General features: G+C 40.5%; 1 protein-coding gene across 2 annotated transcripts; it reads right to left on the reverse strand.

The window, feature by feature from the left end:
• Positions 1–57: 57 nt before the first annotated feature.
• On the reverse strand, positions 58–19,229 carry rab3gap2 (RAB3 GTPase activating protein subunit 2 (non-catalytic)). 2 transcript variants are annotated; one of them, XM_047344757.1, is made up of 35 exons: positions 18,855–19,229; positions 14,298–14,395; positions 13,984–14,101; positions 13,823–13,904; positions 13,688–13,735; positions 13,536–13,611; positions 13,347–13,448; positions 13,139–13,238; positions 11,995–12,093; positions 11,156–11,304; positions 10,952–11,031; positions 10,559–10,651; positions 10,312–10,451; positions 9,982–10,177; positions 9,670–9,813; positions 8,524–8,606; positions 8,374–8,438; positions 8,178–8,280; positions 7,952–8,073; positions 7,651–7,861; positions 6,607–6,704; positions 6,387–6,495; positions 6,144–6,304; positions 5,871–6,045; positions 5,031–5,210; positions 4,809–4,915; positions 3,955–4,021; positions 3,788–3,858; positions 3,668–3,703; positions 3,518–3,592; positions 3,052–3,267; positions 2,887–2,976; positions 2,576–2,800; positions 1,851–2,015; positions 58–668 (listed from the first exon to the last, which is right to left on the reverse strand). In XM_047344757.1, the coding sequence occupies exons 1-35, from the start codon at positions 18,961–18,963 to the stop codon at positions 510–512; spliced, it is 4,152 nt and encodes a 1,383-aa protein (XP_047200713.1). In that variant the 5' UTR covers positions 18,964–19,229; the 3' UTR covers positions 58–509. The 2 variants fall into 2 exon arrangements, with proteins under 2 accessions (XP_047200713.1, XP_047200712.1); XM_047344756.1 differs by having other exon boundaries at positions 7,651–7,864.
• Between the last annotated feature and the right edge of the window lie 504 nt (positions 19,230–19,733).

Consider the following 19,733-nt stretch of genomic DNA (forward strand, 5'->3'; position numbering starts at 1 on the left):
GTGCTTGAATGTTATATTTTCTGTTTATGTTCTGGTGGTGAACTAAACTAGGACAACTTTTGAGAAATCTCTTTATTCTGCATCAGAAACCTGCTGGATATCAAACTACAGAATATAAGATGCACATATGCAGCTAATACAGAAGTGTCTGAATATATAAATAAAAATAACTTCCTTCTCTTCATTTATGATACATGTCTGTGCAAAAGCTGAAACGACCAGTATAACTGAAGTGCCCCACAGGACAGCTGATTTTAGCGAAATGAGAGGGTAAAATAACCATGCTCCTATCCTCAATACAACTCATCCTGAAAACACATACACAAATATTTAATACCATTTATGTTACATACAGAAAAACCTGATGGGCCAATAAAACAAAAAGTTAAAAGCCACTGAATTTAACACTGGGCCTGAATCAGAATTGACATGATTTGAATGATGAAACCTAGATGAAGTGGTCTTTCTAATGCTCAGCTTTGGGGTTTTGAGTGCAGGGTCAGTGAAGATCAATCATCGGTGGATAGAGAGAGGACGTCCACAGCTTCCAGAAGGTGCAGGGCCAGGCTGTACTGGGCGTGATTTTCTGGCAGCATTTCAATCAGACGGCTAATCAGTTGGCTGGTCTGGGACAGAGACACCAGGGGGCATCTCAGCTCACTGGGATCCTGCAGCACACAACATTAAATCAGGTTTCCTACAGCTTTAAACACACAGCCTTCCATTTATATTGTCTATGTTTAATTAGAAGTGTGTCTGCATGACTTTTAGCGCATGCTTAGTTGGATGTGGAAAACTATTACCGAATATGGGCCTGTGAAGTCAGAGGCTGTAGCATATATGGTACTTTAAATTAAATTCACCAGAGTCGCTTTTTTAATGGATTTATTTTAGCAACAAAGACTGCGTTTAATATTGTAGCCAAAGAGTCACAAGACGAGAGACGCAAGGGAGAAACAATTAATGTGCGATCTAATAGAGCTCAGCATCAGCGCACTGGCACTAAAGAATATAACTGGAAGAGCTCCACCGACTGTCCTGCCAGCTCACTGGCAGTCGCTAGGTTCTCTGCGCTTCTTAAATGTGCGACATGCTGCTCTAGAGCAGTCTTTTAAGGATGCAGTGATCACAGTGAGTAGAAATGGCTCAAAAAAACTACAGAGAAAACTGACTGTGTTCTATGATCCTCTGATCAGTGACAGAATGTCTTTTTTTCCATTGTGGAGATTTTCAAGAAGGTGGTTTCTAAACATTTAACCAAAAAGATCCCATCCTTTAAAACATGTCCTCAGAGAGCCGTTAAACAACTTATTGATGTTTAATCAAGATATTCTTTTAAACTTGGAGATGTTAGCTGTGAACTTGTTTGTTTGGCTTTAGATTTTTAAAATAGTGGTGGGAATTAGTCCACATTTTTGCCCTTTGGTCATTATGTTTCTGAAGGACTAGTCTGACCTTTGTTAAAAGATCTTTTTTACAGTCCTGCTTTTACATCAGTTATAGGTTTTGGTGGGAATAAAATGTTAAATCTGTTCCAGTCTCTGCTCTTTGGGTCCAGGGTTGCGTGCTTCCTGAGATGACTAGTTAAACCCTGTAGTCTTCACTCTTCTATATCATCAGCCTTTAGGAAGCTTCAGTTAGCACTATCAAGATTGTATTCTACCAAAAATATCATAATACATTGTGCAGGTATTCATATGATGAGATCTGGGCTTTATTAATTTCCTTAAATGAAGAAGTAGTAGAGATTATGATTAAAGAAAATCTAAATTAAAATAATGACTTGCTGAACTTTCCCTGATCACATTAAATCTCATAGGTTAAAGGTGAGGTGTTGCAGTGGGTTTTACCATCGCCTTTAACCATGTGCAGAGAGTTGGAGGCAGGCGAGCCAGAAGCTCCATGGCAGCCTGTGTCCGGTTCTGGTTGTGAAGCAGGGAGTAGCTGAGCCTTTGGCCGGTCAGCACCAAGAGCTGGGAGCCCAGAACATCCTTATCTTCTACCTGCAACATCACCTACAAGGCAGCAAGGAAGTCATCAGCGAGTCTCAATACACTTAAGATGCTGAGCTAAAGCCTCAAGCCTGAGGTTATTTCATTTTATCATATTTTGGGAAGAAAATGGGACATAAGAGCAGGTATTTATTTTAAAAACTGAACAGAAGTACTGCATAAAAAGAAGAAAGGAGCTTTTACAATGCTGATCCTAAACAATTTGTATGTCACAATTCACAGATCAAAACAATACTAATGTGTTCACTAGTTCGTTTTGATAAAATCTTCAGCATAACTGACTAAAATGTGGCCCAAATCATGACACTACCTTCACTTTGCTTAACAGATAATTACCTATAGAACCTCACATTTTGAACTCTAAATACCGCTTATAAATATTGATAATAACTTGGATTCATCATTTAAGAAAATTTGCCACTTTTTTCTATTTTACGTCTTTTGTAATTTAGCAAACTTTGATGTCTTTCTTTTATGTTTATGTTCTGAACGCACATGTAATAAAATAAGGAATGACTCAAGACCTTTACCAGTGCTTCATGCCATAATACCATATCAGTCACCTCTTCAGCTCGCAGGTCGAGGCCCTGGTTGTAGAGCTCACAGACAAGGTGTCGACGCAGGATGTCTGGGTTGACCTGCAGCAGGGATCCGAGGTCCATGCACAGGGAGGGCCACCAGTCTGCTTTTGGTCCGTCAGAGGGCAACGGTATGGAGGCATGCGCTGAGGTCGAGAAGGAAGGGTCGTCTATCGCCTGCACCCATCCAGTCAGCACCCGGAGGAGGAACTTCAACAGAACAGGAAGTAGGAATGATGACAGATTTGGAAAATCATTTTTCCAAATGATCTTCTACATTTCATTCCACCACTCACCTCTTGTCGTAGAGAGACCAAGCCGGGGTCCATGTCTCCACTGGGCATCAGCTGGATGGTGGTCAGATCTCTGAAGAAAGCGTTCTTACCCTAAAGCAGACAAACATAGACTGAGACACAAAAAACACCATGACAACAAGAAGCTATGTTCTTGAGTGCACTCACCTTGCTGTCAAACAGGCTGAGTGGTTTGATTTTAACACTGAAGCTCATGGCCGCGTGCAGAAGCGACGCTAACAGCCAGTGGTGCTGAACCAGGGGGTAGTGAACGCCTCTCTGCTCCAGGGCTAGGTCAGCTATGGATGCGGGGCCCTCGGCTCCACTCCACACCTCCTCCACGGACAGCTCTGGAGCAGGAACGTCCTCCATGGTGGAGTCCGCCTGCAAGTATCCACCTGCTTTAGTAATCACAGCGGCTTCACTAAGCCTCGACACTCACTGGACATTCATATCAGAGCATCATGCGTTAAAACCAGCACACCTCCACATGCATCCTCAGCATGAGGCTTAATTAATATGCTTATGCCAGGTGCTGTCCACTCTTCATGCTTTGCTCGTGTTCTTTTTATTTACTTACATAAAAAGGTATAAAGGACAAAGAGCTCTGATTCGTAACCAATAATCCAGTCACCTCTATGAGGATCTGCAGCAGCTGGACGCAGCAGCCCAGGAAAGACGTCATGGCTTTGTCTCCAATCCCAACATCCTAACAACAGAAGTGCCATTTCTTGGTCAGTGCAACCAAACCTTTACACTGTGTGACCTTCTGAGACAAACTTACCCGTCGACATAAGCGATCTTTGGGTGCTTTCCCCACCTTAAGAAAAGAAGTGGATAAATTTGAAACCCAATCAAAGACCCAACAAAAATCTCAGTTACAACCTGATAGTTTGCGTTTTACCTTCTCCATGAGGAAAGCAGCTGCAGAGAAACGCTTGACGATGAAGGTACTCCACATCATGATGGAAATACCTGTAAAATACCATTAGATTAGCATGTAAGACATTCATAACATCAGATATCTTGTATGACTTCCTCCTTAGTATTATGGATAAATAAAACACTGACCTAATTGAATGTGAGGACTGGAGATGAACTTTAAATGTTCCACGGCACAGAATAAATATCGGGTCTCCTACACAGCGAAACACAAGTAAATGTAATTGAAAGAAAATAAATAACACAGTAGTTATATTCATTCTTCTGCATTTATTCCACTTAAGAACATATTTATTCCGTCAAGCGATAATCGAAGGTATTTTTGCAAATCTTAAAAAAAAAATGCACGAGTAATAATGCACACAAAACAAAAGCGGTCTTTTTTCTGCTTCATTTTCAAAACATTACCTATTGAACTTTTCTGGTTCAATAGAAAATGTGAGAGAGAGTAAAACTTAAAAGAATAAAAAGGAAGAGCATATTGGATCAAGTTGCTCTGTTTTAGCCTTTCAAGCTTTCCACCTCGATCTGAAAATATTTGCGGCTTTTGGGAAATGGCTTGTAAGAATTCTCAATTATTTTAGTTCTAAAAGAGAAATCATGATTGATAAAAATCAAAACTCAAAGATTCGAAATTAGCGAATGTTTTAGCTGATGAAACTATACATCAGAAGTCCAGTAATTTGTTCTGCAATTGAGCAAGACGAGTTCAACGAGTGACAACAGCGACACCTGAGTTGATGTGAAGCACAAGGACACACTCTTTAACTATCTAGGTGAATTGCTCATGTCACAGTAACAAGTTACAAATACTAGATCCAAAGTTCAACCATTCTGTTTTTAATCTTTCGGCAGAATGGCGGAATTAATTTTGTCTTACCTTTTCTTTCTCCATCTACTTTACAAAAGTGTATATTTCACAAATGAGCTCGTTTTCTTTAAAGCATCAGTGTAAAATCAGTATTGTTAGCGTCTTTGTGCACCTCTGGGTCTTTGTTCCACTGCACTACATATTCCCAGCTGCAGTGGGCGAAGAGCAAGTCAGGAGACAAAGACTCTGGAAACCTTTGACAAACTGCCAACAAGAGCTCTGAGGAAAAAAATAAAGAGGATACAAAAAGTGTCATAATGTGACAATACATAAGTAATCTAATAAATAAATCTGTAATGGTTGCTAAAACTGTTTATTATCTCTTTGTTGGCACCTGTTGTCCGGTCTGCATCCTCCGAACTCTTCCCCTTTTCTTCAGCTCCTCCTCCATCCTCAATCTGCTCCTTTTTGTCACCTCCATCTTGATTTTCTTTCCTCTGGAGAATTTCTTTCAGTTGCTCCGGCGCCATGTTCTGCCTGAACACCCACTTGGAAACACTGTCTGCGATACCACCTTACCAGAAAAACATAAGGAGGAAACTCCAAGGTATTAAAAAATGCAGTTCTGACCCCTCTCCAGCTGGGAATGTTGAAGAATTTAGAAACAAAAGCTGTTAGACACCATGAGGCCTACTTGCAGGTAGTAGGGGACAAAAATAATACATAAAGCACTTGTCATTGACATTGCCAGGTATCTTCTAAGTAGAGATGCACCGGCATGAAAATTTGCTGTTATAGCCGATATTTACGGATATTATATATTTCCCTACTCTTTTGACACTGTGAAAAACTGACCACCCAGCTGACACTGCTTCAATTAAACACACCACACTCTTGCGTTGCATAACTATCATTGTCACATGACCAAACAAACACCACATGGTCAATCTCCCCAAAACACAAATGGCAACAAGATGGAAAAAAACATCGGTTGTTAATATCGGCCCAATTTTACTTATCCGACCAATACCGATATGTTAAAAGATGACTAAAATCGGTTGGTACTGTTATTGTCGATATCGTTAATGCATCCCTACTACTAAGTTTATATATTCTTACTCTAGGTGATCTGAGAGTATGAACGCACTGAATCACTGGAAAATAGTGCAGAAACAAAGACAAAAGAGCATAAAAACTCAAAATCCCCCATTTTATCTCTTCTTTCATGTCTCACCTGTGCCTCCCTCAAGTAGCGTTTTGATGGAGCACTGAACTACAGCACCCCCTGCTGTTCCTTGAGGAGAAGGCACCAATAGAAGAGTTTGCAGGACCAGCACGTCCTCCAGCTGACGAACGCACACCACCCACTGCTCCAGCTCCAACGACACGGCCTCCCATTCTGATTGCAACTGAAACACAGCAAAGCAAAGCCCAAAAACTTAGTGGTTGCAGCTCACCGCTCGTAACCTCATCTGATAGCTTTCACAGTGACAGGGAGATGCTCTACCTGGCTGTCAGCCCTGCTTGTGATGCTCGCCTTGGCGGCTTGGTGAGCGACCAAAGCAGCCAACAAAGCAGCAGCAGCGTTGTGAGATTGGATGCATGTGAATCGGACCTGCTGCCACCAGGGGGAGACAGACTGTGGGTCCCATGACTCATCGACAGCCCCTAAAACAACAGGGAAAGAAAAAAATACTTTATTTATTATATATTTAGCCACTTCCAAAGACTTATTGATAGAAACACAAACCGTCCATGTTGCTAAGTGCGATGAGCAGCGTATGCAGGTTTCTGACAGTTTCCACTGGCTTCTGAAGCATCTCCTTCTCCCTTTGCAGCCATACACTCATTAACAAAGACTACGGGTGTAAAAAAAAAAAAAAAAAAACACGCATCATTTAAATAACAAAGTCTGGATAAAAGTAAAGGATATTTCAATTTCTAACATCTTCAGTGGGACATAGTCTTACCAGTAGCTGCTGTGGGCTGATGCCAGCCAGCTGTAGTGTGTCACAGACTTTATGGATGGGACTTTTACCACATAAACAGCCCCAAAACATAAAGTTTCCTGCAAAGAAGACACAACAAAAGCTGGATACAAAAAAAAAACAACTTAAGCAGATCAAGAGTGCATAAAGGCAGGACCAATCACATGGATTGAGCATCATCTTTTTGACTCAATAGATTAAAAGTTAAACTTGCTGACAAGCTGATTTAAAGACCAAAATTTCTTTAGGTTTTCAAACGTTTTGTTTGGATTTTGGCTACTTTTTGTACGCATTTTCAGCCCTGCCAGTTTTTGTTATCATGAGCGGCTTGAAGAGTTTAAACAAGTGTTGCAATCGAAGCATCTCTACAGCGGTGCATATAAATAAATAAATAAAAAATCCTCGTTTTATGAAGTCATCTGAAACGCCGCCATGCTATTTATATTCGTGCACGCGTGTTGGATATTGTGTTCACGGCTTCTAAAATAGAGGATTGTGTTTATTAAACAAGACCGTGAGGTAAAAAGCAGAGATTTTTTCCTCTGTTCACCACAAATGAACAAACACAAGTGTCTATGAGTTCTAAAATATATTATAAGTTACCTAAAATAAGATCCTACATGTTTTATACTTATTTATACTTAAATAAACATGAAACATCACCATAATTTATGTCCAATTTTTACTGGAAACAGGGTCATTGGATGGATGGATAGAATAACATGGAAGGATGGATGGATGGATTGAGATAAGATAGACTTTATTGATCTCACAATTCGTAACACACAAGTAGGGAGCAGATAGTTTTGAAAGGTTGACAAGTATGAAAGTTAATGCATGGATGGATGAATTTGCACCTCCTTGTTAGTAAGTCTGTAGTTGACTTTGGTTTGGTTTATTCAAGAATTTTTAATATTTTCAGCTCCTTGGGAAGTAAAATGAATTTATACATTAAGATGTTGACATTATTTTACCGGCCTTTCATGATACGGTGTCTGTTGATGAGTAAAGGCTTCAAACTCTCACCTAGCTGGTTCCATTCAGCATCAGAGCTCCGATTCACCTTCACCTCTCCATCCTCTGCACACTCCAGCTGGGTGAGGAAAGCCTGAGCGGACAGAGGAGTGTCGGGGGAGTCCTGGGCAAAAGAAACAGAGGGCTTGGAGCTGAGCTGTGCGTAGCGTTGCAAGGTGGGCCCCATGCGCGACAACTCCTCCTCTATGCCTTTGAGGGAATCCTGCTGAAGGGGAAGGGAGCATAAGTTAGTGGACAGGAACATGTGTTTCAGGCAGCATGATAAAAATGGTTCATGTGTGATTACACAGACGTTTTCAGAGCAGGCCTCAGTGTTTGCAGCAGACTGCAGCTGCTGGATGTCAGTGTAAAGCTGAAGCAGTTTCAAGTGAGAGGAGCAGAGCTGCAGCAATGATGCTTCCACTTCATTTGTATCTGTCAAGCATAAATAAAAGCTTTGTTTTATTTTAAATAGACTTTAATTCATGTTGGTTAAAAATGTACTGTTTATTCAGATAATATTTCCTTTAGACAGAAACCTGTTGCCGTATCTTGTTGCTTCACAGTATCATGTAAGGCACTAGTAACGCTAGTAAGACAAGAGACTGGAACATTCCTGCTTGACAGCAGAGACTCCAAAGCCTACAGGAAATCCAGAGACAAGATTAGGAATAATGTCCATAAAATACATTGCACAGAACCCTTTAATTACACTCAGATTTTTATTCCTCAAACCTGCTTCTTAATGGCTGGGTGTTTAATTTCCAACAAGACACTTTTTGCTTCTGTCTCCAAAACATCTGCAAACCATCAAGATAGAAATGGTCTGAAAAATGGCTCTGCATTTCTGGGTCTTCATTCAGCTCTCAACACCGAGTCCCTTACCAGGATTCAGGTCTCTGCTCTTCAGTACGGCGGTCAGTCTCTTTAGCAGGTGCATGTCTCTGGCCCGCTCGTTCTTTTTATCACTGAAACGTAGAGATGAAGACGGCTGACAGAGGGTTTGTAGCACCATTTATCTCACGTCATTCCCCCACCATGGATAAGTTATTCCAGCCTAATATTTGTGAAATATTAAGGGGTCAACTGTTACAAAGATTTTATTGTCAAGTTAGTCGGTTTTGATTTCTTTAAAATATTTTTAAAATAGGTAGAAGTCTTTTTATAAAAAGGCAAAACTAAAAGGTTTTCGGCAAATATTCATAATAACTCGGAGTTTTGAAGAGAATCATTCTGCTCCTTTTTAATCTTATATATATATATATATATATATATATATATATCTTTAGTTTTTTCCTTTGTAACAGGATGTATTTGGTAGTGTGTAATATTAGTGAATATTGAATTAATTGAAATAAATACCTATGACAGGGTTAATGTCTGTCTGCTTTCGGTTCAGTGCTAACATACATATCATGTAGTTTCCTCATGGTTTTATCACCTTACCAACATTTTACCTTCTAAAATATTTTCAAGCTGCATCAGACAACAAGTGCCAGTTTGTTACTTGGAGCTCATATCTATTGCAGTCAAACAATTCTTGGCGATACTGATCTGTTCACAGTGATCGATATATTGAGCAGTTTGTGAAATTATGGTCAATCAGTTTCCAGACATTGTTATATAGTGAAGCAGCTTTTGTTTCCATATATCTTAGCAGGTTCCCCAACATCACAGACAAACCATGACAGTGCCTCCACTGTGTTGTACAACTATAGACTCATTTTTAAGAGCTCCGTAGTGATATCCTCTGAAAATATGGCAATTTCAACTGAACAGTTCAATTCTGTATTAATCACTTCATACAGTTGATACAGTTTTTTGTGTAGTTTGCCTCTTTTTCCCTCCCATTTACCCTCCATTACAAAGACGTCCTTAACAAAAAGTGCTCATCTACTCAAATAGTCTGATGAGGCTTTGGTTAGCTGTAATTGGATCAGATGAATGAGTGCAAGTGTTCAGATTGTAATGTTTAGTATTAACTGAGATCTCTATATAACATTTGTTCCACAGCCCTGGTTTTGTACCAACCTGAGGGCCAGATGGAAGGGGATGTTGAAGATCCTCAGAGCTCCTGAGGTGGGATCCAGAAGACACACCTGCTGCGTGTGGAGCTGCCAGCCCTGACTAGTCACACTGTTCACTCCCATCAGATGGTAGCCAGCATAAAGCAGCCTAAAAAAAAATAAAAAATCAAGCCACATATTTAAAATATATATATATGTCACGTGTACATAAAAATCAAGTTTCTGTCTGTATCCGCTGAATAAAACACGAAGCAAAGGCGCTGCTCTGTTTTTGATGCTGGTCTATATTAGGTTGAAGTAAACAGATGAAGTGTACCTGCAATGTTTCCCTACAGTGAATGCACCGACTCGAGGGCCCCGCTGCATGGCCCAAACCTCCAGGATCCCCCTGCGGGGGGCGTAGATGATGAGGAACAGAGCGTGACGTCTGGGGAGGGAGGCAGAGGGGGAAAACTCCCGATCCCCACGTTCTTCCTGAACCTGCAGCCAACCTAGCTGGGCATCTCTGTAACCTGATGTTAGAGCGCAGTTTGCGAGACCAAATAAATATCTTTACAGGGTTAAATTAGTTCACTTAGTGATTGAATGGAGAACAATTCGATTCATTTCATGCTGTGGCTTCCCTGTGTTGGTCCCCCCCCCAAACCTTTCCACATGCGGATGGTGATGCCCCTTGTCAGGTCCAGCAGCGTCACTCGGCCGAAGTCATCCGTCACGCCGGCAAGCGTGTTGCAAGGGGACAGACATATGGACTCACCGTGGCGCCGGGAATCTGGCAGACCAAATCTGGAAGTCGAGGAAGTCGGGTTTAAACACAAAGGAGAGGGTTTCTGATGTCAACATGACGTAGCAGTGAAGTGCTCAGTTAGCATCCAGAAATCATGTAGAAGTACCTGATCCCTAAGGGGGTCGCTGGCTCCACTTTAGGTTTCTGTTTCTGAGCTGCTTCCTCTTCATTCTTGTTCTTGTTCCACCCTAACCACCCACTGAGAGCAGAACGAGGAGAGGGAAAAAAATGTGAGGCTTGAGCAATAAAGAAAAAAGAGGAGATAATAATACGATTAGAACCAAGCAAAGCAGTAAAACTTGTGACTTACAAGGATGCCCTAATCAGGATCATATATTTGATGATTTTATATTTATAAACATAGTCTTAATGCTTTAAATTCAGATTCTGCTGATTAAAATGCTGATTTATATGTCTTGTTGGTCATTTTCTTGCTACTTTACTGTCAGGATTCTTATCGTTCAATTTCAAAGCACATGTTGCTTGCAAACGTGTGAACCTGGCAGCGCTGAAGAGGGCTGAGGTGAGTTTGCTGGCCACAGCCATAGCCACATGGGATAAGAGAGGCTGAGAGTTTCCCTACAGAGACACAGAGAGACTGTCTTACACACAACGTCCTGCAGAGCATGTCATTTTTAACAATTACACAGATTTACAGTTATTTTATTTCGCCAAATATTCAATGTTAATTTCAAACACTCGCCTCCACTGCGTAGTAAAATCCTGTGTAGGGCCCAGACCCTACAGTCACAAACTGGTTCATGGCAGGGGGGCTCCCTTTGACTGATGCATGAAACCCCCCCAGGATAGATGCATTCTTCATTTGGTCAAACACACAGAGTGTCATCACACCTACAACCAGAGGACAGAGAAGAACGAAACAATTAGATTTTCCTCCACTTGAAACAAAGCAGGATGTTTACCTTCCAGCAGGAAAACATCGCTAAACTTACAGCCAGAATGGTTCACATCAAAGCACTTCCATGTGATAGAATGGCCCAGTCAAAGACTAGACGTAATCCAATTGAGAATCTGGGCCAAGCCTTAAAAATGTACATACACAAAACGTTCTCCATCCAATCTGACTGAGTTTGATCTATTTTGCAGAGAAAATAGACAAAAATGTACTTTCTAGATAGGTATAAGTGGTCGAGAAATACCCCAAGCTGTAACTGCACCAATGGTGGTTCTACAGAGCACTGACTCTGTGGGGCTGGATGCCAACGCAGATCACACTGTTCAGATTTTGTTTTTGGAAAAAATAAAAACATTTTTATTCCTTTAACTTCACACTTTTGCACTACTTTGTGTTGCTCGATCCCATAAATCCCAATAAAATGCATTGAAGTTTATGACTTATGACAAAATGTGAAAAAGTTTAAGGTTTACAAGGCGGAGCCCTTTTTCAAGCCTCTGTGTAGCCTCTTGTGTTTGTTGTTAAAATGTTTAAGGAATTAGTTTTAAGATTTTCAAGGCACAACAATCCTGAAAAGAAAGAGATTGTGAGCAATCAACACTTCATTTTTAGGAGACATGTCTTACCGACGCTACTGTGGTCCACGGTGGTGTCCATCTCCTGCAGACCCCACTTCTTGTAAGCCAGAGGAGGAGGCGGGACCACATCACTACCTGCTGCTGCAGCTACACAGCAAGAGAAATGTGACGCCTTCAGTTCAGTGCTTTAAACAGTTCTAGTAACTGACTTTTGTTGTTTCAAAACACTCCTTTTTAAACCCCTGAAAACTCTTTTAAAAGATGACATACACCCATAAATAGTAGTAAAAACATTATTGCCTTTTTTACAACATATTATTAAAAACAGAGATGAAGTTGCACTCCTTGAGGTCCAAAGTGGAGAGGTTAACCTCTCAGCAGGTTATCCCACACCCATGTTTCTTCTATATTGCATAACTCCACATATCAAAAATTGCTCAAGGCCTTTTTTTTTTGAAAATCAAGCTCCTTTTTTCTATGCATGACAAGACCTGTAACTCCAGAGGGAATGCAAGCTGCAGGACATAGAGAACAACTCTAAACAGGACTAAAAATCTGCATTAAAGCTACAAGAAGCACCGGTCTTTAGAGCATTTTTAGCTGAAATCTAAACTGCTGAGCTCTACATAATATAAAGTAGGGATGCGCCCATATGGAAATTTGGACCAATATCGACATCAATATTGCCGTTATGGCCGATAAGCAATATTATATTTTTAAATATATTTCTTTACCCTTTCAACATGACCACCCTGCTGACATTGCTTCTGTGCCTCAGTTAAACACCCCATAATCCTGCACTACATCACTATCACAAGACTAAACAAATACCACATGGACAATCGACAACCAGATGGAAATAAACATCTGTTAGTAACATGGGCCCAGTTTTACTTATGGGACAGACACTGATATGTTAAAAAATTACTAAGATACCGATGTTAATGCCGATATATTGTGCATCCCTGCGAAGAAACTGCTAAATCTTGACTACTGTATGCGTAAAAGAAAGTGTATGCCTCCGTTGTACCTGAATGCCTTGTAGCAATCGCTACATCCACCCAGCCAGCAAGAGAAAAACACATCTACAGTTAATACTGAGTAACAATTAGAGCTGCAGCACACGAGATGCCTCTCAGCTATGCATACAAACACACACCACACTGCTGCACGCGAATGAAAGCAGCTGTACCTCTTGCCACCTGGTTCCTGCAGGCACGCAGCGACTGAAAGAGACTGAAGCCGTCGATGGTGACCAGCGCAGCAGGATAAAGGATGCTGAGCTCCTCGTGCTGCAGGTGGAGATGATCAGTGATAGAAGTCAGCTCCTACTTAACATTACACCCCTGGATGGGTGAGACATGTCCGCTGCAGGCTGATGCATGTGGGTTTCCTGTTACCTGCTCAGTAACTCCAGGATGACGGGGAATCTCATAGGTGCGACATTTGAGCCTCAAAACAGGGTCCACGTGTAGCAGCTGGGCCAGGAGCAGAACCCCGCTCTGATTTGACCGGAAACAGGAAAAAAAACAGTGTTAACCAGACTGTTTGTGACTACAGGAGATAGTGATGCATAAACTAAACGGTACCTCCGTGTAGAAGCGGACATAACCAGATGTGAAGCCCACAACTATGCATGTCCAGTCGGGTCGCCCTGTGGAACTCCTATCGCCCAGAAATATGTGGCTATGATATGGTCATGAACATTTTCTTCTATAACTCACAAGTAGGTAATTCTCACCTCTTCTGGCTGGCCAGGGGGATAGCAATGACACTGCTGATACTCTCTCTGAAGATGAAACACATTATTCTGTGGATTACTATTAATTCTCACGTCATTAACTCGTCTATAGTCAGTGTTTCGATCTTTTCTCACCCTTCTTCTATGCTGAGGGTCCCACTCCAGGACACACCCAAGGTCATCTCCTCTCTGCCACTGTCATCTGTGCGCCACTTTGCTGCAAGAAACAAAGTATTTTATAAAAAATACAGAGCTTCTAATACAGACAATACAGAAGACTGGTTTTCATTTCTGACCTGAGAGGAAGATTGCTTTCTGTTGTCGAGCCACAACCAACAAATCAGCGCAGGGCGACAAGGACACAGCGCAGTCCTGAAGCCAGGGTTGGCTCTGCCCTGGAGGCTCCTCCTCCGACTAAAGAGGACAGTCATTGTTTTTACGTGAGGCAAAAAACCACCAAAAGTATTGATGCTTTGGGACTTCGAAATGCTTCCTTATGGAGTTTTCAGCTATTTCTCTTAGTTAATATTTACTTCCTTTGTGTTTTAGCTTTTTCTGGACATACTGCATCTGGATACATAGGAGCAGAAGACAGAGACAAAAAACAGACCTTTGGGGAAGAAGCAGAAGCAGATTCCTCCTCCTTACTGTTGCCATTATCCCAACCCGATTCCCAGTCAGAGGTATCCCAAGACAGCTCATTCTCTTCTGAGAAATAAGCAAAAACAGAAGACTTCAAAATCTCCCACAAAAGAATTGATGTCGTCAAAAACAGAAAGTACAGGCTTCTTACATCACTTGGATCTTGTCCATAAAAAAATCATAATCAGCTCTGGATTAAGTTAGAGGCTGTTTGACCTCATTGGGCCATCAAGGTATTTATCGCCATCAAGGTATTTATCATGATACGCCATCAAGGTATTTATTGCCATCAAGGTATTTATCGTGATATGCCATCAAGGTATTAATCGCCATCAAGGTATTTATCATGATACGCCATCAAGGTATTTATCATGATACGCCATCAAGGTATTTATTGCCACCAAGGTATTTATCGTGATATGCCATCAAGGTATTTATCGCCATCAAGGTATTTATCATGATACGCCATCAAGGTATTTATTGCCACCAAGGTATTTATCGTGATATGCCATCAAGGTATTTATCGCCATCAAGGTATTTATCATGATACGCCATCAAGGTATTTATCGTGATACGCCATCAAGGTATTTACCGCCATCAAGGTATTTATCGTGATACGCCATCAAGGTATTTATTGCCATCAAGGTATTTATCGTGATACGCCATCAAGGTATTTATCGCCATCAAGGTATTTATCATGATACGCCATCAAGGTATTTATCGTGATACGCCATCAAGGTATTTACCGCCATCAAGGTATTTATCGTGATACGCCATCAAGGTATTTATCGCCATCAAGGTATTTATCGTGATATGCCATCAAGGTATTAATCGCCATCAAGGTATTTATCATGATACGCCATCAAGGTATTTATCATGATACGCCATCAAGGTATTTATTGCCATCAAGGTATTTATCGTGATATGCCATCAAGGTATTTATTGCCATCAAGGTATTTATCGTGATACGCCATCAAGGTATTTATTGCCATCAAGGTATTTATCGTGATATGCCATCAAGGTATTTATCGCCATCAAGGTATTTATCGTGATACGCCATCAAGGTATTTATCGCCATCAAGGTATTTATCATGATACGCCATCAAGGTATTTATCATGATACGCCATCAAGGTATTTATTGCCATCAAGGTATTTATCGTGATATGCCATCAAGGTATTTATCGCCATCAAGGTATTTATCATGATACGCCATCAAGGTATTTATTGCCATCAAGGTATTTATCGTGATATGCCATCAAGGTATTAATCGCCATCAAGGTATTTATCATGATACGCCATCAAGGTATTTATCATGATACGCCATCAAGGTATTTATTGCCACCAAGGTATTTATCGTGATATGCCATCAAGGTATTTATCGCCATCAAGGTATTTATCATGATACGCCATCAAGGTATTTATTGCCACCAAGGTATTTATCGTGATATGCCATCAAGGTATTTATCGCCATCAAGGTATTTATCATGATACGCCATCAAGGTATTTATCGTGATACGCCATCAAGGTATTTATCGCCATCAAGGTATTTATCGTGATACGCCATCAAGGTATTTATTGCCATCAAGGTATTTATCGTGATACGCCATCAAGGTATTTATCGCCATCAAGGTATTTATCATGATACGCCATCAAGGTATTTATCGTGATACGCCATCAAGGTATTTACCGCCATCAAGGTATTTATCGTGATACGCCATCAAGGTATTTATCGCGATCAAGGTATTTATCGTGATACGCCATCAAGGTATTTATTGTGATACACCATAAAGGTACTTATCGCGATAAGGTATTTATCGCCATCAAGGTATTTATCGCCATCAAGGTATTTATCGCCATCAAGGTATTTATCGCCAACAAGGTATTTATCGCCATCAAGGTATTTATCACCATCAAGGTATTTATCGCCATCAAAGTATTTATCGCCATCAAAGTATTTATCGCCATCAAGGTATTTATCGCCATCAAAGTATTTATTGCCATCAAGGTATTTATCGCCATCAAGGTATTTATCGCCATCAAGGTATTTATCGCCATCAAGGTATTTATCGCCATCAAAGCATTTATCGCCATCAAGGTATTTATCGCCATCAAAGTATTTATCGCGATAAGGTATTTATTGCCATCAAGGTATTTATCGCGATAAGGTATTTATCGCCATCAATGTATTTATCGCCATCAAGTTATCGCAATCAAGGTATTTATCGTGATAAGGTATTTATTGCCATCAAGGTATTTATCGCGATAAGGTATTTATCGCCATCAATGTATTTACCGCCATCAAGGTATTTACCGCCATCAAGGTATTTACCGCCATCAAGGTATTTATCGCCATCAAGGTATTTATTGTGATACGCCATCAAGGTATTTACCGCCATCAAGCATCAAGGTATTTATCGCCATCAAGGTATTTATCGCCATCAAGGTATTTATCGCCATCGAGGTATTTATCGCCATCGAGGTATTTATCGCCATCGAGGTATTTATCGCCATCAAGGTATTTATCGCCATCAAGGTATTTACCGCCATCAAGGTATTTATTGTGATACGCCATCAAGGTATTTATCGTGATACGCCATCAAGGTATTTATCGTGATACGCCATCAAGGTATTTATTGTGATACGCCATCAAGGTATTTATCGCCATCAAGTTATCGCCATGAAGGTATTTATCGCCATCAAGGTATTTATCGTGATACGCCATGAACGTATTTATCGCCATCAAGGTATTTATTGCCATCAAGGTATTTATCGTGATACGCCATGAAGGTATTTATCACCATCAAGGTATTTATCGCCATCAAGGTATTTATCGCGATAAGGTATTTATTGCCATCAAGGTATTTACCGCCATCAAGGTATTTATCGCCATCAAGGTATTTATTGCCATCAAGGTATTTATCGCCATCAAGGTATTTATCGCCAAGGTATTTATCGCCATCGAGGTATTTATCACCATCAAGGTATTTATCGCGATAAGGTATTTATCGCCATCAAGGTATTTACCGCCATCAAGGTATTTACCGCCATCAAGGTATTTATCGCCATCAAGGTATTTATCGCCAAGGTATTTATCGCCATCGAGGTATTTATCACCATCAAGGTATTTATCGCCATCGAGGTATTTATCGCCATCAAGTTATCGCCATGAAGGTATTTATCGCCATCAAGGTATTTACCGCCATCAATGTATTTATTGTGATAAGCCATCAAGGTATTTACCGCCATCAAGGTATTTATCGCCATCAAGTTATCGCCATGAAGGTATTTATCGCCATCAAGGTATTTATCGCCATCAAGGTATTTATTGTGATACGCCATCAAGGTATTTATCGCCATCAAGGTATTTATCGCCATCAAGGTATTTCTCGTGATACGCCATCAAGGTATTTATCGTGATACGCCATCAAGGTATTTATCGCCATCAAGGTATTTAGGTTTTAAAAAGATATGGTTAGAAAAGAGCAAAAAAGAAACCCATCATACAATTCTTACAGTTTAAATCCAGAGAAGCTGCAGGGATGACCAAAGTCGTACGGACCTTGGAGCAACATAGTATCACCCTTTTACTACCTGTTAGTGTGCACTGCTGCTCAGATGGCTACAACAAAAGACAAACTGGCCTATTTGGAAACATTCCCTGTCACAATAAAATAATCACTAAAGCAGCAGCACCTAAATTAAATTATGCGAGATCTCCTTTTAAAGGATTTTCTGGTGCTAGTGGTGTTAATTCACAGCGATCAGAGACGAAAGGGAAATGTTTTTGGGCCTCGATGAAAAAGCACCTAGTTAAATGATTCTACATTTATCCTGTTTCAGGGTGATGAGAACATCAAGGTAAGAGAGTATAGTACCCATGTAGGTGGTATTATGATATGGGATTATTTATATCACTAATGTTCAATAAAACGAAGCAAACATGCTGGATGAGCAAGTTATTCTCCTCTATGACAGCAGGGGGGTCATGCTCCTGGATTTATCAGCCTCAGATGGTGAAACAGTTGCTCCAAGCAGCAAAAGAGATTATTTTCATGTGAGGTAGTAACCAAAGATTCCACAGGCGTACTGTTACTTCCTTTAGAAAGCACACACCTGGGTAAAAATATAAAAAAATACAACCCTGCATGAAAATAAGTGTGTTGACACTTTATGGGTAGTTAAGCAGTTCTAAACTGTACGCTGAATCTAGAGATAATCCAAAAGGATATTAAATTGCCTTAAAGGTGTAACAGGGAAGACTCTCTGACCAGCAGGCACCTAACAAAGCCAAACATCTGGATGGACGACGCATCCAGCAGGCTACAATATCTCAGATGTTATTTGCATCTAATAAAACAATCAAACCTATTCATCGTTTGACTCAGGAAAAGCATTTCTTAGGTAACATATCGGACTCTTAATGTCTTCATTTAACGAAGCGTAGCTGTTTGATGCTAACAGGACTCCAGATAAGCGTTTTATTGCTGCAGCATCTTCTCCAACATTTAGCCGAGGTAAACTCACCTGTTTGATTCTTCTCCTCGGCCGACTCTTTACTCTGGCTCTGGAACAAGAAGTCCCGGACTGTTTTAAGCTCTTGGAGCCGACAAAACTCAAACAAGCTGCAGGACATCCCTCTCCCGTCCTGTCCTGTCAAGAAACCGAAAAAAAAAAAATCGAGGAAGAGTCAGTTAGCTCCCTGCTAAAAGCCCAGATAACCAGCGCTGCTTTTGTCCACTTCCGTCTCCGTTTTTAACTTAATGAGGGTAAGTTCACTAAACAATGCTGCTTATTTAACTTTTTAGACAAACATCGATAATTGTCCGCTGGGTTTATTTGGATCATTATCTGCAGCTTCCACCCAAATGTGTTGATGACACATCATTAGCATAACAACGCGTTTCTGTTTCCGGGTCGGAGCGGCATACGACATTTCAAAATAAAGGTTTAACGGGAAATGTTTTTACCCAAATGTCAAACATTCAAAGCTGGTCGAGGAAATTTCAAGAATTCAGTGGGAAACCAACTTTTAACGAAAAACTAAAATCATCTGCCTTTCCCAGTTGGAATTTAGACTCGCTGGGACCTTTCTGGTAATTTCTCTAACTTCAGACTTGGAAATATCCACTTTTGGGTTAACAGTTTATTGTATAATTACCCCGTACCCTCCAAGCAATCCTACGTTATCAGTGAACACGAATGTAGGAACTTGGACAGCTTGATATTTACTTTACTAAGATTATAAGCACCGATCTAGCCACGTTTAGATATATATCTATAATACATTTAATGTTTTTAACACGTATCCATTGAATCTGAAAATGTGTACCGGTTTGCTTTTCTCCACTAGAGGGCGGTAGAACAATGATTTTCCTGATTTCTAACTTTTATTTTTTTTATTTT

The sequence above is a fragment of the Girardinichthys multiradiatus genome, chromosome 19 (assembly GCF_021462225.1).
Source record: "Girardinichthys multiradiatus isolate DD_20200921_A chromosome 19, DD_fGirMul_XY1, whole genome shotgun sequence".
NCBI classification, from domain to species: Eukaryota; Metazoa; Chordata; class Actinopteri; order Cyprinodontiformes; family Goodeidae; genus Girardinichthys; species Girardinichthys multiradiatus.